This window comes from Maniola jurtina, chromosome Z, assembly GCF_905333055.1.
Source record: "Maniola jurtina chromosome Z, ilManJurt1.1, whole genome shotgun sequence".
Classification (NCBI taxonomy): domain Eukaryota; kingdom Metazoa; phylum Arthropoda; class Insecta; order Lepidoptera; family Nymphalidae; genus Maniola; species Maniola jurtina.
Genome location: NC_060058.1, coordinates 2,004,194 through 2,029,588, shown reverse-complemented (window position 1 = coordinate 2,029,588; position 25,395 = coordinate 2,004,194). Strand labels below are relative to the sequence as shown.

The window sequence follows — 25,395 nt, the reverse complement described above, 5'->3', positions numbered from 1 at the left end:
ATACGCATGGCTAAGGTTTGGAATACTCTCCCGCGATCTGTGTTTCCTACCAATTACAATCCGGGTATCTTTAAAACAAGAGTGAAGAGTCACCTTCTAGGAAAACGCGTCCCATCTTAGACCACATCATCACTTTCCATCAGGTGTGATTGTGGTCAAGCGCTTGCCTATAGTGAATAAAAAAAAATTAAACCTATTTCGTGTCCCTTTATTTTTATACTTATTACAGGACAGGCTTGCGCTTGACGACAATCATGCCAAGAAAGCAATTCAGAGGTCTAAATTGTAACGCGCTTGCGAATAAGATGCCTATTCACTCTTGCCTTGAAGGTATTTAAGTTATACGTGGCAGGAAACATAGATGCCGGAAGGACATCCAATAAGCTGTTCGAATCACAAACGTTGAGCAAAAATGATTCGTGCGAGCAGATTGGGCGTCGTCAACAGAAGGATGCCAACGCTCAAGAGTTTCACTGTTCTGTGGTAGAACGGTGAAGAAGGGACAAGATAGAGTCGCTTTAAAGATTTCGGATCCACATGTCATCACTAGTAACACGCTCTGTTCGAAGTCAGCAAGCACTGAGGAGTTTCGGACGATAAACCATCTCAAATCTTCCCAAACGGTGCCCAGCCGAATTGGATTCGGCGGTTAATCTCTTTCTCAAAATTGGACCTAAATAACTGGTTTGCGTGTTCCAGTATTCATACTCGTCTACAATTTCGTTTTGGCACAGTAAGTATAGTTAGGTAGGTAGCAAAATAGGTAAAATATATGAATTTGATCTCACCCTGAAAGAAAATCGAAACAGGTTGCCTTAAGAGTTTCTAGGTAGGTAAATACTTACAAGTGAGCAACACCAAAGCGGATCTGTAGTACAACTCCTTCATAACAGGCGACTTCTGCGCGTACTTCTTGCGTAGCGCCGGCCATGTGATCGCGATGGGCACGTAGAACTGAAGCGGGTATGTCAACAGGATCGCCAGCGTTATGAGTATCTGCACCGTCATGCTAACCCTGAAAAAGATAGTGAATAACTCTTAAATAACTTACACAACAGACTCACGTGATTAGTCAACGTAAGCCCATCTAGGTAGTTTCGGACCCGTCCGAGGTCCTTTTTCAAAGATCCTCTGCTCGCGACACTAAAGTGCCTCATTACTGACATACTGATTCATTTGCTAGAAATAGAAACCGGTGAAACACTTCGAGACTATGTGATGGTGGGTCCTAGATCATCAACCCCTTTCATAAATTTATGTGGGTATCCACTATGCAGAACGCAGTTGCTCCAACTGCGTTCTGCGCCTCTTCAACATTAATGGTTACGTTCGCGCTCCTGGGGCAAGTAACGTTGCAACTCTGTGGGAAGTGCCTCAGGTGGTAACTGGCGATGGTTATTTAGCGAACACATCAGCGTATCTCTTGTAGTAGTGCGTGCACCCTCTCTATTAGAATAGTTGATCGCGCGGGTTGCGCAGTTAGAGCGCGAACATACTGGAATACCAACCTTTAAAGAAACATAGCTAATGAATTCTACCTAGTTCATAAAAATGCAGCAATAAATAGTCTTACACATTGCCAGGCTTGAGGTTAAGAGTAAGGCTGCCAGCAACATTTTCGCCCCACTTAAGGTAACCGAGGAATCCCACCGTGATGAATATACTGCCGACCACCACCATTCCAACATTTAGCACTCCTAGCGGCCTCTGGAAATGCTCCGGATTTCTCATCTCATTCTTCAAAGGCAGAACCTGTGAATGCCAAAAAGATCTTAGTACCTGATTATCTGCTGAAACTCTGACAAAAGTCTTGTACATGGTAGATCATTTTTTATCGAATACTCATCAGAGCTTAATTGCAATCTCGGAAAGTCACAACTAAAACGCGCTAGCCATGAAACTAATAAGGATAATAATTTTAAATTATTTTAGAAAATCGTCATCGTTATTTAGCTTACCAAACCAATGCCCTCAAAGGCGTAAACAGCAGTTCCAAAGTAGAGCGGCAGCTGGGACCAGGAGGCCAGGTACACCCTCGACTCTACTGGCGGTAAGTCCTGCGTCGCCTCGTAAAGCACTGCCCCCACACCCAACGCCATCAGCACGTTGGCGAGCGTGGAGAATGGAGTCAAGTACTTTAGGTTTCGTATCAGGCATATAGGGAAAAGTGGGATGAATACGAACAGCATGTGAATGGAGAGGTTTAAGTGGATATCGTATTGATCACATATCTGTAACAAAATAAAATGCCTATCCTTAATAACTTTATAGTGATCTAAAAATCATGGCAACGTGTGATCATGTGTACCTGTGTATATTCTTCACCTATACGTGAACGTAGGCGAATAGTAAGCTTAGAACATTTTTATCATCATTCAACCAGTCGCTGACTTATAGACTAAGAGCAAGCGAGTGCAAGACCTTCGTTATTTCATAAAAGCTGAAAGTCCCCAACACAGGGTAGAACGATTAGCGACTATGAAGTTTGGATCATAGCGAATATCTGGCCCTCACTGGCTCTCTCTCTATCACTGGACACGGGTCACAATGTTTTCCTCGACCCTTAAAGCAAGTGATATTTAATTGCTTAAAACGCATGCAACTCCAAAAAGTTACTATCGCCGCTTTTTAGAATATCTACAAGCAAAATAATATCATTATCTGGTGTCATCATCATCAATGCTTACCGTCTTGACGTTGTTGGCGATGAAGACGATGTAGACACAGCAGAAGCCAATCTGCGTGACGCAGAGGAAGGTGGTCACAAGCACCTTCATGGCGGGCGCCATGCGCCGCAGCCGCGCCGGCCCGTGCTCGAACACCAGCGCCACCGTATCCGCGAATCCCGGCGGCCTATCCCGCTTTGTCTTCCTATACATCTCCTCGGAGCAATCCAGCTGTAGAAAGATAACGTCATACTGTTTAAGCAACGGCCACACCTGCGCGTCTGAACGCGGGATGTGGGAGCATTCAGGACACGTATCTATACACGCACACCTACGCGACTACCATGCAAATCGCAGACCTCATATTTTGTTAGTGCAAACATGCTGATCACTAGATTATTAGACGCGAGCGTCCCAATCTGCAGACCCAGTTGAATCGCGTTGTAGTCACGTATAGTGTATAACGTCATTAAATACTGTGGGCGCAGTGCGGCTGATGTTCCCGATTCGTAGTAACTTTGGTCGCGCAGGTTTGGATGATGCTTTAATAAGGCAAGAAGATGATGCCGCCATTCTTGGCGGCGTCTTCCTTGAAAGCGATGTTGCCGCGCAACTTACCAGTAAATGTTGTGAATGTACGCAGATTACGCCGAGGATGACAGTTATTATGGGCGAAAAGATGATGCCCCCATTTTTGAAAGCATCACCCATTGCCAAGAGCCCTGAACCTATGTTGCCGCGGAACAAGTGCAGAAGTGTGTCCAAATATCTGAAAATTAGAACAATTCTAATATTTCCAGATTACAATAGACTGTTCGATTCGCATTTCACAGAAATAGAGCAAGAGTGCACCTATAGAGGTGCACTTATTCACTTGTTTTCAATTTACAGTTTAAGCACTATACTATATATGTTACCGGAAATGTATGTAATCCGTCATTGTATACAATTCTTAGAAAATGTATGTAATTCCTAAAATCGCACGGAAATGTGTAAAATAAATTATATTAGACACTTTTCCTAGGAAATCTATACATTGTCTAAATAGCGGTCGGAAATGTAAATATTTGAGATATCAATGGGTATGCGGCGATAGCGGGGCGGGAGGAGTTTTTGTCTGATCAGTTTTTTTTTCTCCTTACTCCTCTAACATGATTAGAGACATGTCTTTGCTGTATTTCTAAATATCTACTCTCTTGTCTGATCAGTTAGGTTAGGTTACATTTTCGGAGCGCATGAGAGAAGATGATTTGAGCTCTCATGCCATCCGTCGTAGGAGGGTTGGGCGTAGGCGAGTCGCCTACAACCGCCGCCTACCCTACCCCCCCGAGAAGGGCTCTCGGGCGATGGACACGGGGAGTCTATCGCCCGAAAAGAAACCAGTCCTCGAGTCGGGAGGCGCACCTTTGTGTTCGTGGTGTCCCTCATACGATGTGTAAGAACCATATTGGACCCCTGAGGAGATTCCGTAGTGGGTGGCGCTGGCTAGGATGTGCGAACGTGTTTGGCCCCGCAACCTGGCCATCAGGCGGCGATGCGTGGAACGCCGTGGGGTTTTATTCGGTAAAAGTCCGACATAACCTCCCTGCATCCCTAACCCCGAGCGCGGTGCATGAGGATTTCCCCACGAAAAAAAAGGTTAGGTTAGATTTTTATACATTTCCTAATCCGATATTGGAATTACATACAATTCCTAGGAATTGTGCACATTTCCTAGGACATTTATGTATTAAATAGTTTTTGAAACAATATTTTATACATTTCCTAAATAGCTTCGGAATTATGTAAATTTCCTAGGATTTGTATACAATTCCTAGATTTCATACATTTCCGGTAACATATATAAATACTGAAATTACTGAAGGGACCGGGTATTTTATTGCATTACAATTTTTATTAAAGGAGAGTAAAAAAATATAACAAGGTCAACGAAACGAACCTCAGCATTTTTTACGTTTTAAGGAGTTTTTCATTAAATAGAAGCTCGTACTATAAAAAACTTATTGTAAATCGATTTTACACTGTATTTTGAATTTCTATTACAGTATACAATTTTATTTTTTCAACTAGACTATACCCGCTAATTCGTTCGCATGAAATTAGGTTTTTCAAAATCCTAATGAAAAACTCTTTGATTTTCTGGGATAAAAGTAGTTTAGACGGAAGCTGTCCTTATTATGAAGATGATGCTCTTCCGGGCATGTAATTCCCCATCCAGGATTTAGGTTTTCAAAAACACGGGAAATCTTTGATTTTTTGGAACCTAAAGCAATCCTTTCCCGGGATGCAAGCTGATCATAATCGGTTTAACAGGAGGGCCGTGAAAAGCCAGTAGACAGACAGACACACTTTCACATAATGTAATATTAGTATAGAGTATGGATTTCTATTACGATATAAAGTACATACTCTACTAGCTAGCATTGGCTGGCATGCCTTGCAATGCGACTCACGCGCCACTTACTGTACATTGATGGTACAACGTCAGACAACCTTGCAATCATTCATGCATTCGAGGAGCGTGTTCCAACCTAGACCTCAACGGTCAAGCGCAGGTATAAAAGGGTTGATGGTTGTTGGTCTGGCACTCACGAGGTGGGATGTGTGACGTGGTGGTGGTGGTTGTCGGTGTTGTCCTCTTCCATCTGGCTCGACTTGCTCTCCAGAGTCAGTTGGCACGACGAAAAGCCCCTGCTGAATAATATAAATTAATTATTGGAATGTAGCAATACAACTAGGAATATTTTTTTCATCTCACTCGCTCGGAAAAGATTCGTTTGCCCTTTGAAATCTGCGTGGGAAGTGGTAATTTTGCTCGCTAGCGTGCAAAGTACGAGTTGAAATTCGAACGTGACGAACTGTGGTCTATGGTTGGCGTACTTTGGTACATACCTATTTTTAACCCCCGACCCAAAAAGAGGGGCGTTATAAGCTTGACGTGTGTATCTGTGTATCTGTCTGTGGCATCGTAGCTCCTAAACTAATGAACCGATTTTAATTTAGTTTTTTTTGTTTGAAAGGCGGCTTGGTCGAGAGTGTTACTAGCTATAATTCAAGAAAATCAGTTCCCTTTATAACTGCTTTGAATCGTCAGGAGACTTTACCACAGGGTTGAAATGCCCTTTATCGAGAAGAGCCAGCAAGAAAATCGGTGTTTGCTTTTTGATTCAAATAACTTTATTTCATGTTAGACTATAGAACACCTTGAGGCGCTTATTCTTCGTTAAGGTTTTTCTACCACCAATTCGGAAAACAGATTCTACTAAGAAGAGCCGGCAATAAACTCAGCATTTACCTACTCTATCCAAAAAGGATAGGTACCTAATTTACAATATATTAATGTAAATAGGTGTATCAATCTAACAAGCAAATGTATTACATAACTCTAGAACTAGATAGTCAAAGCTCATTATAATTGGTATTTTAAAAAGTGAAGACAAATTCGTACTCTTGTGTGTGTGTGTGACAGACTGTATAGGTATTGGCGACGGATTTACGCACCTTTTGACACTTTAGATCCCAAGAAGTTCTTTTTTTTATGTATGTTTTGCTGGCAACCCTCCGACATGGTTATCGGAGACTTTGTATAGCTTAACACGGCATTTTTTTAACGTTGTTCTGTTCCGATTGTCATGAAACATGTTTTTTTTTTGTTGATCCCAAGAAGTTATCACACTATCCTTTCTACTTGCCTTCACATACTTATTTGAAGAAAGTAGGTTACGTGCCGATCGCAAGGTCACGGCTAATAGGTACCTACCTCAAAAACTGGAATGAGACCTTAAATTGCTTAATTTTCTTTTTTAATGTATCAGAGGTTGCCAATCGATACAGTAAGTGCATGGTACCAGCTCTCGGTAGCCCCCTTTGGGCTTGGGAAACAACAAAAAATCAAGAAATTGGAAATTTTTCCCCTCCACCCCTTCGAATGGGAGAAGCATATTTGTAAAGTTTGATGCTAGAATGCTGAATTTTTCAGGATAAGATATTCAAGTCAGATTTATCCAACGTATCAAGTAGCAATTATCTAGCTTTTATGGTTTCACATTTTTTGACAACTGAAATACGTCTAATTCGACATTGATAATCAAAATTCCTAGGGTACTTCCTGAAGTCCTGAAGACTGTTTGGTATGTATACTAGGAGTGGGATATAAACTACGGGAAAATTTAAAAATCAGAAACTTTCCCCTCTAACCCCTCGTGCTAAATAGACCCATGCTCAGTAGTGAGCTGGCGATCGGTTGATCGTGAGAGTTTACTATAGGATGCCCGCGATCACGTCCGTCGCATGGGTTTAGTTTTTAAATCCCGTGGAAATCCTTTGATTTTCTAGGACAAAAAGTAGCTTTCGATGCATACGACCTCCCTTTGATGCAAGCTGTCTTTGTACCTTTGTAAATGGTTAAATAGATGGGCCGTGAAAAACTAGCAGTCAGACAAACAGACTGACGGACTGACATACTTGCGCACGTTTAACATTAAATATGGATATTGGATATGGATTATTGGTATTATTGATTTATATATTATAAAAATATTCATTTATTTTATTTTATTAAGTACAATATCTAACGTATTAACATCTAATTTTACTCTTGCAAACAAAACAATGTTATAACAAATGAGCAAAATAATAATATTTGGTATTAGGTACAAGTAACAAAAACTTATGGACTAAGAGTCAGCGAATGCCAGACCTTCCACCAGACCAGACCCGAAACTATTCTGGTCTTCTATTTCTACTAAGAAATCACGTTATGCATTGCCAGACTCTTAATATCATGAATAAACTTTCAGCTTTTATAAAATAACGAATGTCTGGCACTCACTGTTTCTCTCTTTATTATTCTGTATGCCTCTATCTCTTGAAGCTATTGTAATTTGTATGAATCATGATCAAACTTTACATAACAACTTTTGCACAACACTATCCTTAGTCTCGACACCAAACTATCACGAAACTGTTTCAAAATAAGTGATATAACGGCTTTAGATACTGATTCACTTGCTTTTTGAACTTTCTGGGCCGGTTGAAGTAGGTCGCTACAGCGTTGCCGAGTCCTGATGCTGCGGCGGAGACCACATTTGAAAAGGGTCTGTTATGGTACGGTTGATTGTATCCTTGGTCATAGGCGAAATTAGGTTGGCTTCCGTGACCGCCGAGAAATCCCTGACCCCCGTGACTCCCGTGACCTCCATGACCCCCGTGACCTCCGTGACCCCCGTGACTTCCGTGACCCCCGTGACCTCCATGACCTCCGTGACCTCCATGACCTCCGTGTCCGTGATTTCCCACCGGAGCAGCTGGAATGCCACCACAACCCAAGAAATAATTAGTTATTGGAGCGTTAATGTAGGTGTAGTCATGTTGGCCAAACTTCTCTCCAAAAGTCCTTCCATAGCAAGGGTTATTCTGATGCTTCTTCTTCTTCTTTCTGTGTTTGCGGCCGAGCTCGTCGTAGTCCTCGTCAGCGAGGTCTCTGCTATCGGTCGCGTCCTCTGATGTCACCAGGAACACAGAACATTGCAAAAGAAGTAGGATTAATGTGGGTTTCTGAAATAATATCACAGAACTTTATAATTTTAAAAAAACTGCAACTTCTATGAGAGACTATCTACGGCCCAGCATGTTTCAGTGCAACTCGTGCGTTGATGGCTCTATCACAAACCTTGAATTACTACTATCACAATAACGACCTATACAAAGTTTAAACTGTGTGCATGCGCAAACGCAAAGGTAATATTTTATGCTAAGGTAAAATACATAATTTCTTAAAGTGTCACTGTAGAATTGGTGTTACTTCAATCTACTTATATTTTAATAAATAAAATTGAAGTGCCTATCTGTAATTTCAAAATAACTACCTCATAGGCTTATTTGAACTGTGCCATAACTCAAAAAAAAACTGTCTGTTTGAATGGGCTAATCTTCGGAACGGCTGAACTTATTTTGGCGGGACAAGTAAATGTGTGAATTAAATAGGTATTTTATTATTATAAAATGCATAAATAAATAAATAATTACCATTTCTTCCCGCGCAATATGATTCAGCTGAGACTAGGCCCGCGGAACGAATTCGACTGATGCAGATGCTAGTTACTATTGGGAGATATGCCGCTGTCGAAAGTGAAAGGTTCAAACCTACACCACACCACAATACATTAATAACGCAACTGCTTACGAAAACGCACCCATGGACACTAGTATGGGGATTACCTATTGGGCAACCTCAGGGCTCTCATGAAACCAAATTACGAGACAGCAGCTGACATTGAGCCCTTTTGTTTTCTATACTTATATTCATCACAATTATTAACCGATAGATATCGTTGAAAAAAATTGAAAATTTGGAGTAATCATGCGCAAATTATGAGGGTCTGACAAACGGTTGGACAGACAGACAGACAAACGGCGGGCATAGTGAAAATTCTCCAATTCTGCATAGAAATCTCGTTACGCTCGGTAAGAAAAATTCTGGGTGCTATGTTTTTATATTTTATTTTGGGAATCCCATTTAACTGAACGTCAAAGACCACAGAGCAGCGGGCTATCTATAACCATAGATTTAGATTTTAATGCAATGGAAATAACTTTCTATCACTAGGAACAGTGTTTGAGGATTTATCATTTATCTATGTATCACATTTATTTATTGCTTTACTTATAACTACACATTGTCTATGACCATAGATTAAGATTTTAATGCAATGGAAATAATAATTACTTTCTATCACTATAGGAACAGTGTGTGAGGATTTACCATTTATCCATGTATCACATTTATTGCTTTACTTATAACTTATTAATATTTGTTTAGTCTACGTTATGTATTTTACTACCTACCTATTTATATAGGTATTATTATATAGCTATTATATTTATATATTATATATGTATGTATTTATTTATTCTAATATTACCTCTAACATCTATAGCTATGTCCAAGTTGCACTATTTTGGTGGCCTGGAAGAGATCGCTAGGTAGCGATAAGGCCGCCAAATTGTATCTACCTGCCTATATTTTGTTGCGCTTTGTATGTGTTTTTTCTGTACTAATTTTGTGGTGTACAATAAAAGTATATAAATTCATTCATTCAACAGTCAAGTAGGTTCAAAGTGGCCTCTTCTATAATCAAGGGTTCAAATCATGTGCACGTCATACATAATTGTATTTTTGAGACTTAAGTATAAATAGTTTATTAGAACTAGAACTATTGATTAGAAAAATAATTCAACCACTAACTACGAATCTACATAAACGGATTTTCCGGCCATCTTTTTTTTAAGTACGTAAATGGATGTCTATTGCTATCATGAATATCTATCTCATTATTTTAACATAAATTAGGGTTTTATGAAAAACCCACTTTGCCCATTAAAGATCACTAATTAAACGGCATATTATTTATAATTATGTGAATTTATTGTAATAATTTATGTAAATTATGTTAAAAATTGTAATAATTTATGTAATATATTTATTCTGTTTCACACACCTGTTACATGTTTTAATATAATTCTTATTTGATGATATTCCGGAAATTAGGTATACCTGCTAATCCTCCTCATTACCTGCAATGTGTGTTCGTTACTTACTGATTTATTATCGTAAGTATAGTACAATACTGACAATAATCATAAACCATACATTGTATGGTTGCCATTACCTACCTTATATCATAAAACTGTGTCTATATACAACGATTTCTATGTAAAACTACGTATGTGCTATGGAAGCAACTATGTAGGACGTAGGAATTATAGGTCTACGAACTAGAAAGGTCATTCCGAACAATTTTTTTTGGAATTATTGAATTTTTAAGAAAAACTCGTTTTTGCTTATAACTTGATGGCCAGAGTACCTACCTACTAATTTTGAGCTTCATAGAATTTTTGTTTGAAATAGCTCCCTCTGAATTTTTAAATAACCTTCTTATGTTCTTAGATTATTACCTAAGTAGATAGTTATACTTACCTATGAGTTTGATGATTTACCTCTACAAACAAGGACCTGATTTTCTCTTATCGTAACAAGTTCTTTTTTACCCGACTATGGCAAAGCCAAAAGGAAGGGTTTTGAGTCTATGTATGTATGTTTGTACCAACCAGATTCTGTGTGTAGCAACGCAGCGCCTAAACTACTGAGCCGATTTTGATGAATGAGGCGTCAATTGATTTGTTGTACAGGTCCGGGTGATATACACAAGGAGGTAATAATACAGACACGTGGGATGAAAAGCAGAAAAAACTAGAAGAGCTCATAAACCCGTTCGCAAGAAGAGACTCTATCAGGAGAACGCCACCAGGAAGCGAAAAACTAATGAGTCAGCCATCAGAGGAAGATCAAATCGAAGACACGGAAGAACAAAAGGATATAGATTCAAGAAAAGAAACCCCAACGACAGAAGACCGACCAAAGAAAAGGAAGAAATTGTCAAGCCCCATCACACTACAACTGAGAGAAATTCAACCTTCGATAGAACTAACTAAACTGAAGGCAAGAAGCGACGCACTTAATCATTTTACAAAAGACAACAAAAATGTTCATAAAGAAATCAAGAAGTTCGCTATGGAGATTGGGAGCCTGGTTAACCAGGCGATCACAAGACATAAACATGACACGTATAGAATCCAAGAATTACAGAAAGAACTACAGGAGTATAGAGAGACACAAGAGTCCAGATACGTTAAACTAGAAAACGAACTGCAAGAACTCCGGACAGTATATGAAATGAGATTCCAAGGTATAGAAAATAACAGAGGGGATAAAGAATATAACAGCTGCTATAAATGCTCTCTACAGGAGGATAAATTTAATTTAAACAAGTCAAAAATAAACAACTATGAAGAACTTGCCGAGGTTATTGAACAAGACTGGAGTGAGGATAGCTTTAAAACTGTTCAGACCGATCACGGGGACTTGTTTAATAACACATTTGAAAACGTTGTATATTTCTGCGATGAAAATAAAGAAAGACAGACTAGAATAGGGAAAAGAATTCTAAATAGACATCCGGAACTGCTGGAGGTAGAAAAGATAGTATGCAATGGTGGAAGCTATACTAGTATTAAGCAACACACTATATATAAAACTAAAGAAAGCAATTTCGCAAAAGAAAAGAATATTATTGCTTTCTTCTACGACCCATCCAAACAAGACGACCAAACCCAACGCGATGTTTTTCAACTGTGCCAGGAGTTAAAAAAACTGAGCGAAGAATACGAGACACGGAGAATAACAGTAGTGGCTCCCCAAAAAATAAAAGCAGGAAATATGAAAAAAATACTGGAGGCCACATTTCAAGGATCAGAGTTTAGACTAATGCTGAGAATAAGAAAGGAAAAGAATGAGCACAAAGTGAGGAAGAGAAATGCAGAGGACAATAACATTATAGTAATAGAAAACGAAGAAACCACCTACGCTGACACAGTCAAAAAACTCAAAGATGGCCTAAAGGACAGTGATACTCTAGAACATATAAAAGGAGTTAAAAAGACAAATTCGGGAAAGGTTCTAGTTAAGATCTCTGAAACTGCGGATAAGGACGACGTTATTAATAAGCTAACGGAGAACTGCAAGGTAACGGTGCATAAAAGGATGAAACGAAAGTTCCTACATATAAAAGAGGTTGATGCAACCACAGAAGAAGAAGACATAAAGATAGCAATACTGAATACAAGCTTAATTAACAATCAGGATCAATTAGAAGTCAAAGCACTACGCCCAATGAAAAATGGAAACCAAATAGCCACAATTTGGATGGAAGAGGCAGATTGCAAAAGGTTATTACAGTTAGAGAAACTAAGAGTAGGATTAAATATATGCCAATTACAAGAGAGAATCGAAGTACTAAGATGCTACCGCTGCTGGGCGTATGATCACAAGGCAGCCCAATGCAGAGGAGAAGATAGGAGTGAGAAATGCCTGAAATGCACCAAAGATGGTCACAAAGCAAAAGACTGCAACGAGGAATCATTTTGTCCAAATTGTGAGGAACGAGGTCACAGAGCCGGAAGTGGTACGTGTAGAGCTTTCCAAAAAGCCCTAAGACTGGCAAAGAGCTACATAGGTCGGAGTAACAAAAATATTCCACGTTCACAGTCCTCCAGATAAATGCAAACAGGAGTATAAGCGCACACGATATGGCTAATGTAGTTGCAGCTGAGAGGAAATGCGACTTCATCGCTATCAGTGAACCAAATGTAAATAAGTGCAAGCTTAAAGGAAAGCATAGTTATAGTGATACCAACGGTGATACAATGATTCTAAATTTTAGCAAGACATACCAGGTCAGATCTTTCCGCTCTGCAGATTGCTTTGTGTGTATAGAGACTGCGGACATCGCACTATACAGCGTATATATGAGCCCGAACAAATGTTCACTAGAGGATTTTAAAAACCACCTTGGCAAAATTGAACAGGACATACTAGAAGTACACGGGAAAAGTAAGAGAATTATTATAACAGGAGATCTTAATGCAAAGCATCCCTGCTGGGGCGGAACGCACACAAATAAAAAAGGAGAGGAACTGCTCGAATGGATATATAGACTGGACCTAGTTGTCCTAAATGATGGCAAGCAGCCCACCTGTGTTAGACAGAATGGAAACTCCTTCATAGATGTCACAATTACTAGTGGAATGCCTACAAAAGAAAAAATACTGTGGTCTGTTCTAGAGGAAGAATCTATGAGCGATCACAAATTTATCTTAATTGACATACACAGGACAAGAAGAGGGAACAAACCTAAGTTTAAATATGGAAAGACAAATCTAGAAAAATTCAATAAAAACTTTAGGAGTGAGATAGAAAAGGGAGAAATGAACTATGTACAATGTGAAAAAGCTTTAAGCAATGCATACAAAATTAGTACACCTCGCATAAAATGTGACGATGACTACATGCTCCCATACTGGTGGAATGAGAGTGCACAGAAAAAAATTAAAGAGACAAGGCAGAAAAGAAGGCAATTTCAAAAATGTAGAATTCCAAATGAAAGAGTAATACTGAAAGAAGAATATAGAATCTCTAAAATAGAGTTAAAAAAGTTCATAGCGGTAGCAAAAGCGACAGCTTGGGACAATATGTGCAGAGGGCTTGAATCTGACATATATGGCGACGCATACAAAATTGTGAAAACCCAAATGCAGATCCCAAATCCAAAAGTTTGTCTATCTATAGAACAAAAAAAGGACATCTTCAAGAGCCTATTCATAACCTCTGTATATGCGATTAGCCCGACAAAAGAAGTGATCCAAAATGTAGACTTTCAAAGCGTTGCTTTTACCCAGGATGAAACAAGTGATAGCGCCAAAAAAATTAAAATAAATAAGGCCCCAGGACCAGATGCTATACCTGCAGAAGTAGTGAAGTCGGCTATCTGTAATAACTTAGAATACTTCACCTGTCTTTTTAACAAACTATTAGAACAAGGAAGCTTTCCTGATAGCTATAAAATTGCAAAGCTCGTACTGATTGATAAACCTAAAAAATCTCAGAACGAACATACGAAGTATAGACCCATCTGCTTAATAAATGTAATTGCAAAGACATATGAGAGACTAGTGAATATCCGGCTAACTCAGGAGATAGAAAAAAGCGGTGGACTGCACAAGAATCAGTACGGCTTCAGACCCGGCAGAACAACTGTTGACGCTGTTGAAGAGGTAATCCATGCAGCAAAAGAAGCTAAGCATAAAAATTTATGGAATTCCCTAATTCTGATCGACGTTCGAAATGCTTTTAATACGGCGACATGGTCGATTATAATTCAGAATCTAAGGGCTCGGAAAATAAATAAATACATAACCAATGTAATTGTGGACTATTTTATAAACCGCCACATCCAACTGGACAGTAAAGTCAGGGTAGAGGTCACTGGTGGAGTGCCACAAGGATCAGTGTTAGGCCCCACCTTGTGGAATATCCTTTACGATGACGTAATGAATATGGATGTCCCGGAAGGAGTTAAGCTGGTGTGCTACGCGGATGATCTGGCGATTTCGGTGACCGCGAATGATGCATTTGAGATGGTGGTAAAAGCAAATGAGACACTACATGCTGTCGACCTGTGGATGCGACAGAATAAACTGGAGATCGCACCAGAAAAAACAGAAGCCATCATCTTCAATAGGAGGAAAAATGCTCATAGCATACATTTTGACTGTGGAGGAACAGTGGTAGTCCCATCATCCAGTGTTACGTATTTAGGAGTCAAGCTGGACTGGGGGTTAAACTTCGGCCCGCACATAAAATCTGTCTGTGCGAAGGCTGCTAGGACCGCAGGGGCCCTATGTAAGTTACTCCTTAACACGAAGGGCCCAAGTGACAACAAAAGAAGAACACTGGCAATGGCTACCCAGTCGATAATACTATATGCTGCGCCTGTGTGGGAACCAGCAATGAAGTTCGCAGTGCACAAAAGGCAAATACTAAAAGCACAACGTGTGCTGGCGCTCCGAGTGTGCTCTGCCTATAAAACGGTATCCACGGATGCAGCGCTGGTACTGGCGAACTTAACACCCATCCACCTACTGGCTCTGGAGAGAACGGAGACAAGAAACACCAAAAACCCCGAACAAATTAGAGCCGCGAAAAAGGAAACCCTCGCAAGATGGCAAAAAGAATGGGATAACTCGATTAAAGGGAGATGGACACATTGCCTCATTCCGAGTCTGGAAGAATGGACTAACAGACAACATGGCCGACTATCTTACCGATTGACGCAATTTTTAACAGGGGACGGGGTTTTTATGGACTTCCTCGTACGTATCGGAAAGAGTCAACACGATACATGTTTTTACTGCAGCGAAGTAGATAACGCCATGCACACCATATTTGTCTGTGCGAAGTGGAAGACGGAAAGAGAAAAACTGATGAATAAAATAGGAGACATTACAGCAGAAAATGTAGTTAAAAAGATGCTAGCAAAAGAAGAGAATTGGATTGCTGTTGCAAAGTACGCCGAAGTAATCATGAAGGAAAAGGAGGAAGAAGAGAAAAGGAGGGAAAGAAGTAGATGAAGGGACAAAAGTGTTGTGCTGTGTTTTAGGCTGCGAGGCGGGCACCCAGCCAACAAGGAGACAGCAGGGGTTTTAGCCGGTAAGAGTCCGGCACTACCCAGTGGGTGTCCATGAGGATTTCCCCTGCTGTATAAGAAAAAAAAAAAAAAAAAAAAAAAGGTCCGGGTGATATAGGCTATATTTTATACGAAAAAATAGACCTAACGGGTGTTACATCAACAAAGTGAAGGGAATGTTTGTAAAAGTAATAGAATATGTATGTCGATAGAACTCGCAATTATAGTTGCCATCAATGGCAAAAAAATACAAAAATAACTTCATTATTACTTACTCGTACGTACAAAATCGTCATCGTCAACCCACTACTAAGTCAGCTCTCCTCTCAGGAGCGTGGCGGACTTTGGCCTAAGCCCTTCTCGGTTTGGGTCATAGTCCCCCTCGCTAACCAATTAAGTATTGGGGATCGGTAGAATTCACACACCTTTTGAGAACATTATGAAGTCTCAGGCATGATGGATTTAAATGCTTAAAACAAACGTAACTCGTAAGTTAGAGATGCGTGTCCGGGATCAAACCCCCGATCTCCCGAACAGGAGATAGACTTCTTTACCACTAGGCTATCACCTACAAAATATAAGTAGGCATATCACAATTAAATAGCCATCTAATGTCCTCAAAGTAAAGGAAGGAAGAGAGCGCTCTTTGATTACAAGGTCGTTTATTGTAACTTAAATAGGTACTTCGTTACAATCTGCTTCCGATATAAAACGAACGAATGGACAGAAACTAACGCGACTCGCTACAGAAATGGTTTCAACACGGCTCCCATAAGTTATGGTACGGCTTCACTATCACATCGGCACATCCAAATGTTATTTGGTCCAATAGTTTGTTGCGAAAATATTAATTAACGTATTTTATCCGAAGAATTAAAAACTTGGTGGGATCTAAAACGCTACCACAACAATAATTATGTATTCAACTCTCACAACTGGCTACTGCACTCACTTGCCATTGAGACTGGCTGCCATCAAGCTGCCATTGAAAACCACTTACTGTGAGGCCACTCACCTTTGGTATTGACCATTATTTTATTGCACCGCGGTCAAGGTTAGGTCAAAGGTTCTTGGACTAAGGATAAGTTTATTTTTAGAGCGCGGAATCCTCGTAGCTTCTATTTTTAGCTTACGTAAATAATTACCAGTATAAAATTTTAATTATTATCATATTAGGGAGACAGCATCAAAACCGGGAGCCGCAGCAGTAATGGCTGAAACCGGCAAGCGCGTATGTATGCCTCTCTTATTGAGAGTTACATTTTGTCCCGTTCGCCGTGGGAGCCTGGGCCATGGAGCCTTAAGGTGCCCACGCACTGAACGCGCGGCAGTGACGCGCTACGTGGTACGCGCGTCGCGGCTGGAGAGAATATCGTGCAGCGCGTTGCCGCGACGCGCAGTTCGGCTGCAGTTCAGTTCGAGTGCGTGGGCACCTTTAGTGATAAAAAAAAATTACGAGACATTTCACCGCGGCTAATAGTCTCACCTGGTGACAGAAGGGCTGGCTCATTTTTTGCGCAACGGATCAGCCTGGCTGTCCAGCGCGGAAACGCAGCCAGTATTCTTGGCACCTTTCCACGCGGGCATGATTTGTACAGAAATTAGATAAGTCTCGCTTTGAGTTTTATTGCAATATTTTCAATAAGTATTTTTAAAAATTCTTTCGATTTATCAAGTGCAAGCGTATCATGCAATAATGAAAAAGCTCCTACCTGTCACTATCATTAATGGTGACGGTGCTACCACTGATGTGGCTAATTCCACTCTTCTCCTCGATCTTCATTTTTCTGGAAAAAAGGATATAATAAAATGATTATTGAGTAGGGGTCCGTAGGTACACAATTTAAAATTGTTATACCCTACCGTACGTTAAAAATAAAATTTTACTCTAATAGGAATCTTTAACACAATAATTTGTTAGACCATACCTAAGAGATAAAGTAAATGTAGAGTTTCTGTGAAAATCAAAACAAATATTTACAGCATAGCGAGTAGCAGCCAGGGCTGGGGAAAAACAGTTTTTCCAAAAAGAACAAAACATCATGTTTAAAAAAAACATGTTTTTTTACTGATATTTTTTATGCGACTGTTTTAAACAGTTTTAACCGTGTTTTATGCTATCGTATTGTACCTTTAATACTATAATAAGTGGATATGTAGGTATATGCTTGACTAATCGACTTTTTCAAATTTAATTAATCATAATTATTTATTCTACGTCAATCCACATTTGGCTAGAGTGGTGGAATATTGCCTAAACCTCTCTCATTTTGACAGGAGACCCCTGCTCAGTAGTGGGCGAGGTATATGTTGTGATGGTGATAATGGTGATGATGAATAATTTATTTACTTAGTAATGATCCATATAGTAATATTATAAACGTGAAAGTGTATCGGTTTGTCCGTCTTGAACGGATACGGATAGATATAGGCTACTTTTATCTTATTAAAATCAAATCTTCCCACGGAAATTTGCATATAGAATATGTTTTACAAATACCTACACATTTCAAACTGGAAGAAATTAGAAATGCTGCAAGAATAAGTACAACCAATTTATCAACCTGCTAATTAATAACTCAAAATTTAATAAACCTCGGGGGTTTAAAAAACCTCTATAAGAAAACTAGAAAAGAGCTGATAACTTTCAGACGGCTGAACCGATTTTCTTTGATTATAAACTTATAACACCCCTCTTTTTGGGTAGGGGGTTAAAAAACAGGACTGATGTTACCGATTTACAAATTATTTGAAACAGGAAGTTTTGTAATAAAAAATGGGATTTTTCCAATCCTGAACACACTACGTTCTAGTATATAAGAAAAATAAGAAAAAATAATAAACATGTTTAAAATTAAATTTTAAATATTTAAAAACGCATTTTTAACAGTGCTAAAACACTTGTTTTAAACATTTAAGTATTTAAAACAATGCCAACCCTGGTAGCAGCTCAACCAAGCACAGTCATTGTGACAACGCTTTCTTGTAGTTTTTCATTGACAAAGCCAGTTACGTATTCCAACGGCAATTATCATGAGAACCCATGTCTTGTCAGTAGAATTATATATTTAGTTCTACTCCTTCTGTAACGCATTCACCGACGTCACACCAGCGTACAACTCTCCCGTTCCACACGTTCCTGTAAGTGCTTGGAACCAAATCAATACGTAGATTGTAGTGATAGACAATAACTACCCATAATATAAATGCAAAAGTATGTTTGTTGATTTGTTGGTTTGTCTTTCAATCGCGTCGCATCGGATTGACGTGATGGGATTGGGATGGGTTTACCTAATTAAAGACCCTGTGACAGTTTACTATATTTATCCCGGAAAATCAAAAAGTTCCAACGGGGTTTAAAATATTAGATGCATGTAAACGAAATCGCTTGCATCAGCTAGTAAGATATACAATTATGTTTAAGTTAATAATACTGTCATTAGATAGGTAATTAGCTCGGTGAGCAATCATTGTCACAAAATTTTGCTAGTTTAAGAAATTTAAAAAATTTAAAAGCCTTCTCTTTCCGTCTACCTTAGTAGCCGCCGCTTAGGTAATGATATATAGCGTTGTATAGGCCGCGAGAGAGATATGTCGCATTGATTGCGCTTGGTCTCCTAACGTGTTTATTATTAGAGTAAACAACACGAATCCGGCAAACAATACCTTCATACACGTTTCACGTGTCATAGTCATATTACCATAAGTAAAAAAAAATATTTTACTATACATATAAGAGAATTATGATATCATTATCCACATTTGAATGTTTTAATAATACCTACCTACCTGCCTAACAACCACATCAACGTTGGGTATTAATATTAGGTACTAAATTATTGTTTGATAACTATCACTGATTTGATTTAGTCACTGTAGTAAGTAAATCAAATCAGTGGTAGTTATCTCTAGTGGTCATCTTTTGTAAGAGATGACCACGACTTCGTCTGCGTGGATACAGTTTTTTTAAATGCCGTGGGAAATCTTTTCCAGGAAGAACAGAAAGCGAGCGTCAAACAATCATAGGTGATTGCAATCGTGACATTGTAGGTGTCATTCTACCGCAATAGAACTGCAGAACAAATACGTGTGGAAGGTGCCCTATTGTAAAGATAGTTAAATGTATTTAAAGTTCTTATTAGATCGTGACGAATGATATGTTTTGTTTGTCAATAAACAAATTTACAAAACGTCCAATCAAAGAGAGAACTAATTTATTTATGGTCAAAGTATAAAATTTTATATACATAAGTATATAAATTACACCTCGCTTCACATTGTTTGTTACAACTCACAATTTCACGCATAAAATTCATTTTGACTCGCTTCAACAGTAAGAGTCACAATAGGGCACCTTCGACAGGTATTTGTTGACAAATGACCTTGACTGCACAGAGCTGAATTTTACCACCCCTATCCTAATTCTAAATGAGACGCAGAGGCATGGTCTGCTCGACCATGCCTCGCGATCCGATAATAAGTATAATGGCGTGGCCGTGGGGAGAATTAGAACTTGTTGGTAAAGAATTGTAAGAGGTTTAAACATTATGCTTGTTTACTCGCCTAAAAGCTGGAAAATCTCAATTTAAGTTAATCAGCGTATATTCTGCAACGTGGCAGACATTCGTATTAGCTCATTAGACGATCGCACGGCTCTCTGGCCGCAGTAAGTGGCCACTTCCGGTGCTTCCGTCATTAAATCCGCTGGCCGCTCAAATGTTGCAACTGCGCGTAAACTACAACAGTCGGTCAAGTGCAAATCGGACTTGCACACGAAGGGTTTCGAACCATCATGCCATACTTTTTAATTTTTTTAAATTTTCATTGCGGCCATTTTGAAGCTTTCTTAGGTAGTTGTTACATCCGCTATAGAAATACACATTCTGTGAAAATTTCAGCTCTCTACCTATTAGGGTTCACGAGATACAGCCCGATGACAGATAAACGGACGGACGGACGGACAGCGGAATCTTACTAATGAGGTCCCGTTGGCACGCTTCGGATACGGAACCCTAATATGACAACGTCTCCTGCGTGTCATTTCTAAAATTTTGTGTTGCGTAAGAAGGTCACCGTATGATAACAATTGCGGCAAATACCTGCCTGCCTAATTGCGTGGGTTGACATCACACTATTTAAGAGATATAGAGCAAGATTCAAGGACCGCCATACGTTACTTACTTTCTGAGGAACAAAATATATGGGATAGAGTAGTGTTAGTGTATACTATTAACAGGTCTCTATCCGTCATACTCTATCGTAGTTCCAATTTCATTTGAATACTAAGCAACCCAAGTCCATGAAATTTTGCAGACATATTCTAGAAACTAAGATCTATGCCTGTGGTTTTCCAGATTTCTGTTAAAATATTCAGTATTTTTAATAAATTATTGGAACATGGAAGTTTCCATACTAAATAACTAAGTAAGTATACTTTTGTAACGCTCGTACTGATTATAATAAGCCTAAAACATCTTAGAATGAGCAAACAAAATACAGACCTATTTGCTTAGTAATTATTATTATTGTTATTGCAAAGGCAAACAACAGATATGTGAACATTCGAATCTCACCAGAAAATGCTGTGCTAACATGAGAAAAATAAGTGCTAAGGTTACAGTATAAATTAGTAAGTATGGCAGAGCATATTAGCCTATAGAACAATAATTGAGGAGCTGGCGAACAAAACATCTTCCTAATCATCACACTTCTGATCAAAATACTATTTTCTTTAATACAGAGGTTTTTGGACCTCTTCCAAGCAAAACGGTTTAAAACTGTACTAAAATTGAGCCCAAAGTTCATAATTTCGATCACTAAATGCAATTTTAAATCTGCTCACTGAAAACTAAGACAAACTTAACTCATTATCAAGCAAAATGGCCTAAAACTATGCTGAAATTTAGTCTAAAGTTAGGAATTTCGATTAAAGCGGCACAATTTTAGTAAAGAATCAACAGCTTTCATTCCGTTTTTTGCCCTACGAGTTTAAAATTTTACTAGGGGCAATTTCACCGTTTTGTAGTTGGTACTTAGTTATAATTATATTTCGATGGCATCGATATATATTTTACTAAGTAATGAAAAGATTACAGTCATACTTCAGTATTTTGGAGAAGACGCGTTTTGTTAGCAAGACAATATAGCTATATCAGACATTATTTGGCAATCCGCAATAAGTAAGTAATATTATATACTTAGTTGTAAGAAATACAGGTTTCCCATAGCATACTTCGTTAGACTAGTAAATACTAGGAACCTACATTAGGTATTATACCTAGTGTCATTAAATTAGCTTTTTAATACGTAGTTACCTAGGCTAACGGTTTCCGGCTTTGTAATCATAGATTTATCATAATAGCTTACCTGTGTACTGTAAATTAACGGTAACCAGAGAAAAAATTGTCTGTCACTTTTTTATATAAAACACACCGTGTATATCTTTATTCTTAAGACATGTATATGTCTTTATATGTAAGAGCACCAACAAACGTGGTTTGTTCTCATTTGAATATCAACCAAAATGATAACCACTAATTTCTAGAAACCAATGTCTGTGTCTATGCTTTGCCAGATTTCTATAAAAATGAGTTTTAAAATATACATGAGCTAACTTTGATATGACAGATAATTCTCCCTCATAATTAATGTCTTGCTCGGTACTGCATCAGTTTTGCAGTAGATAAATAATCTATACAAATATTGTAAATTCACGCACTAACTAAGCAACCAATCGACTTGATTTTTGGCATAGAGATAGTTGAATGGACGAAAAGTAACATAGGCTAGGTACTTTATATCCCGGAAAATTAAAGAGTTCCCAAAGGATTTTTGAAAACTTTAAATACACAGGCATGAAGTCGCAGGCATCATCTAGCCCCCAATAATAAAATTTCAATAAGAAACCCGCTATGATTTTACTATATACGATCAACAATTTAGTAAGTACAAATTCTATATCGATGTGTTTACTTATTATAGTTAAAAAAAATAGTAAGTGCTCCTGTCGCGCGGCTATTCTGAAAGCACCTGGTACCTACATATACCCATCGCGTCATATTTTACATATTTGGAAAAGTTAATGTGCCATGAACCAAAATAAGCACTTGCTAATTGAGAGAGCAACTCCGTGACTGGCATCACACATTGCCAGTCATTGTTGTATTGTACCACAGGTAACCCAAGCTAAGCTGATTCCTATAATCCATGTATTGTACAGCGCGTACGCTATGGCGTGATAGAGGCGTAAAAGGCTCAGGGGTCTTTGTAGGAACTGACCTGAACACTTCTGTGTCCTGAGTGACGGCGCACCGCGCAAGCGGTATAATGCCAAGATCAATAGAGCAAACTTTGTGTTTGCTCAGAGTTATGTTGTTTTGTTATTAACATTGTCTTAAACCTGAGCAAAGTCAAAGTGGCAAAGTCTGTGTGTTTTAGATCAACATGTGTCTCTAATGGTTTCCATTCAGACTATTCAGTGGTAGGTAGGCATGGTAGGTTTTTAACCGACTTCCAAAAAAGGAGGAGGTTCTCAATTCGTTTATTCTTTTTTTTTATGTATGTTCCCCGATTACTCAAAGACCCTTGGACCGATTTGCATTTTTTTTTTGTTTGAAAGGGTATACTGTGCAGGTAGTCCCATATAAATTTGGTGAAGACCTGATGAATATCTTCGGAGATGGAGAACAGAACTCCTCAATGGATAAGAGCAAATTGCTCGCGATCAGTGTAATTGCTTAGTAAACAGTAGGGTTTTAACTGGGCATAGCATATTATAGTACAGTGGGGCCACTAAAAAGTGTGAAATAAAAAAAATTCAAAAGAAAAATAAAACCGACTTCTAAAACCACAAACACTAAAAAGCACAAAATAATTTTTGTTTAGCTACACGTGTAATGTACCTAGGTATGAAGTCGGGCGAGCTTCACTCTTGGATTTCTAATTTCGCTTGTAAAACAAAACATCGTGAGGTGTCAGGTGACCCACGTGCCTGAGTTATTACGTGTCTCCATATGGTTCTCAAAGGTGTGTAAAGTCAGCCCATATGCACTTGGCCAGCGTTGATTATGGCCAAACCTTTCCTTACTGAGAGGTGAACTGTGCTAGGTAGTGAGCTGACCACAATGATGATGACACGCATGGCACCAACTCTAAACAACTACTTCGGCTGATGCTTTAATTAGAATTCAAGCATCAGTCGAAGTAGTTGTTTAGAGTTGGTGGCAAGAAGTAAAAACGCCTTGAACCTTAGCCCAACCACTCAAGTCGAATCTAAGAAGATTCCAACTTGAGTTCACGATATATAAAATGGCTTTATATAATACTAGCGACCCGCCCCGGCTTCGCACGGGTGGACACTACCACGAAAAATCCTATCTATTTTCCGGGATAAAATATAGCCTATACGGATTCGGAAGAATCCCTCTAAGTAATGGTAAAAGAAATTTTGAAATCGGTCCAGTAGTTTTTGAGCCTATTCAATACAAACATACAAAAATACAAAGATTTCCTCTTTATAATATTAGTATAGATGGCTTTGCGTATACCGACATATATCCCATAAGAACAGATGGAGGGTTAGGATAGACATGTTTCCTTGGAGACTTCTTTGTGTTGATGATGTGTTGTGTTTCTTCCAGACAACCTAGCACTAGGTAGATATGAGAGGTATTTGGTCAAGATTCTAAGTCAACCGTGATTAGGCAAGTAAACGTAGACACATTGAACTCTGAAGTAAGTAACTACATTCCAGCACTCACGAGTGACGAAACATGAAATTGAATTGAATCAATAAAATGCAGGCTATTTACTCGACTTAATTAAACTCCTCGACATTGAAACAGAAATTGATTTATATCGCCGCCAAGAACTGTTATGTACCTATCTACCTGACTGATTGCATATTTCACATTTTTGTTCTTGAGAATAAATTGTTCTTTTCCTTAGAATTAGTAGGTTTAGCTAACTGTTAGTATTTTAATAAAAATTAATCTGAGCATTATTAGTTTTTAAGCTTTGAAGCCGTTAAAATTACTTGCGGTATGTATATGATACACACATGGACTAAGAAGAGCCAGCGTGTGCCAGATCTTCATTATTCCATAAAAGCTGAAAGTTACTCTACGTATTGTCCCAAGCAAGGAACGAGGAACGATCAGCGACTAGGAAGTTTGGCTCATAGTGGCATTGGGAAGGTAGCCATAGAGATAGCCGATAACAAAGGTGTAAAAATCTGACGTATGGAATAGTATTAGAAATCACGTTATGCATTGCCAGATACTTAGGGCCGGCGCACATATGGCGGAGCGCAGCGCAGAGCACGCCCGCGAAGTTGTCTAATCGCGTGACACATTACACGAATGTCTACCAGAGAATGCGCGAGCACGCGCGGGACTGCGCGCGGATGCGCGAGTATCCGCATGGATGCACAATTGATTTTAGATATTATTTCAATGAGGACAGTGTCGATATTGTTTTGAATGAAAAATGCTCTGAGCTGCGCTCCGCCATATGTGCCCCGGCCCTTAGTATCGTGAAAACCCGCTGCCAGACATCCTTAAACATTTAAACTTTAACTTTAGGATCACTTTATTGTTACAACTAAGCCCTCGAAACCTTTTCGACATGGGTTGATAAGCGGTCACCAA

At 39.0% G+C, this 25,395-nt stretch overlaps 2 protein-coding genes across 3 annotated transcripts in view; both read right to left on the bottom strand.

Annotated features, from left to right (window-relative positions):
• LOC123880355 (proton-coupled amino acid transporter-like protein CG1139) overlaps window positions 1–25,395 on the bottom strand; it is a 37,195-nt gene that overhangs the window by 3,817 nt on the left and 7,983 nt on the right. The window contains exons 2-8 of one of the 2 annotated variants that reach the window (XM_045928452.1): window positions 17,461–17,535; window positions 5,259–5,360; window positions 3,285–3,435; window positions 2,688–2,897; window positions 1,959–2,231; window positions 1,574–1,752; window positions 846–1,015 (exon numbers count right to left, since the gene is read on the bottom strand). In XM_045928452.1, the coding sequence (XP_045784408.1) occupies window positions 846–1,015; window positions 1,574–1,752; window positions 1,959–2,231; window positions 2,688–2,897; window positions 3,285–3,435; window positions 5,259–5,360; window positions 17,461–17,531 (1,156 nt within the window). In that variant the 5' untranslated portion in view covers window positions 17,532–17,535. The remainder of the gene's footprint in view (window positions 1–845; window positions 1,016–1,573; window positions 1,753–1,958; window positions 2,232–2,687; window positions 2,898–3,284; window positions 3,436–5,258; window positions 5,361–17,460; window positions 17,536–25,395) is intronic. The other variant, XM_045928454.1, reaches the window with a different exon arrangement.
• On the bottom strand, window positions 6,755–8,768 carry LOC123880376 (cold and drought-regulated protein CORA-like). Its single transcript, XM_045928486.1, has 2 exons — window positions 8,694–8,768; window positions 6,755–8,222 (listed from the first exon to the last, which is right to left on the bottom strand). Exons 1-2 carry the CDS (start codon window positions 8,694–8,696, stop codon window positions 7,635–7,637), a joined length of 591 nt encoding a protein of 196 aa, XP_045784442.1. The 5' UTR covers window positions 8,697–8,768; the 3' UTR covers window positions 6,755–7,634.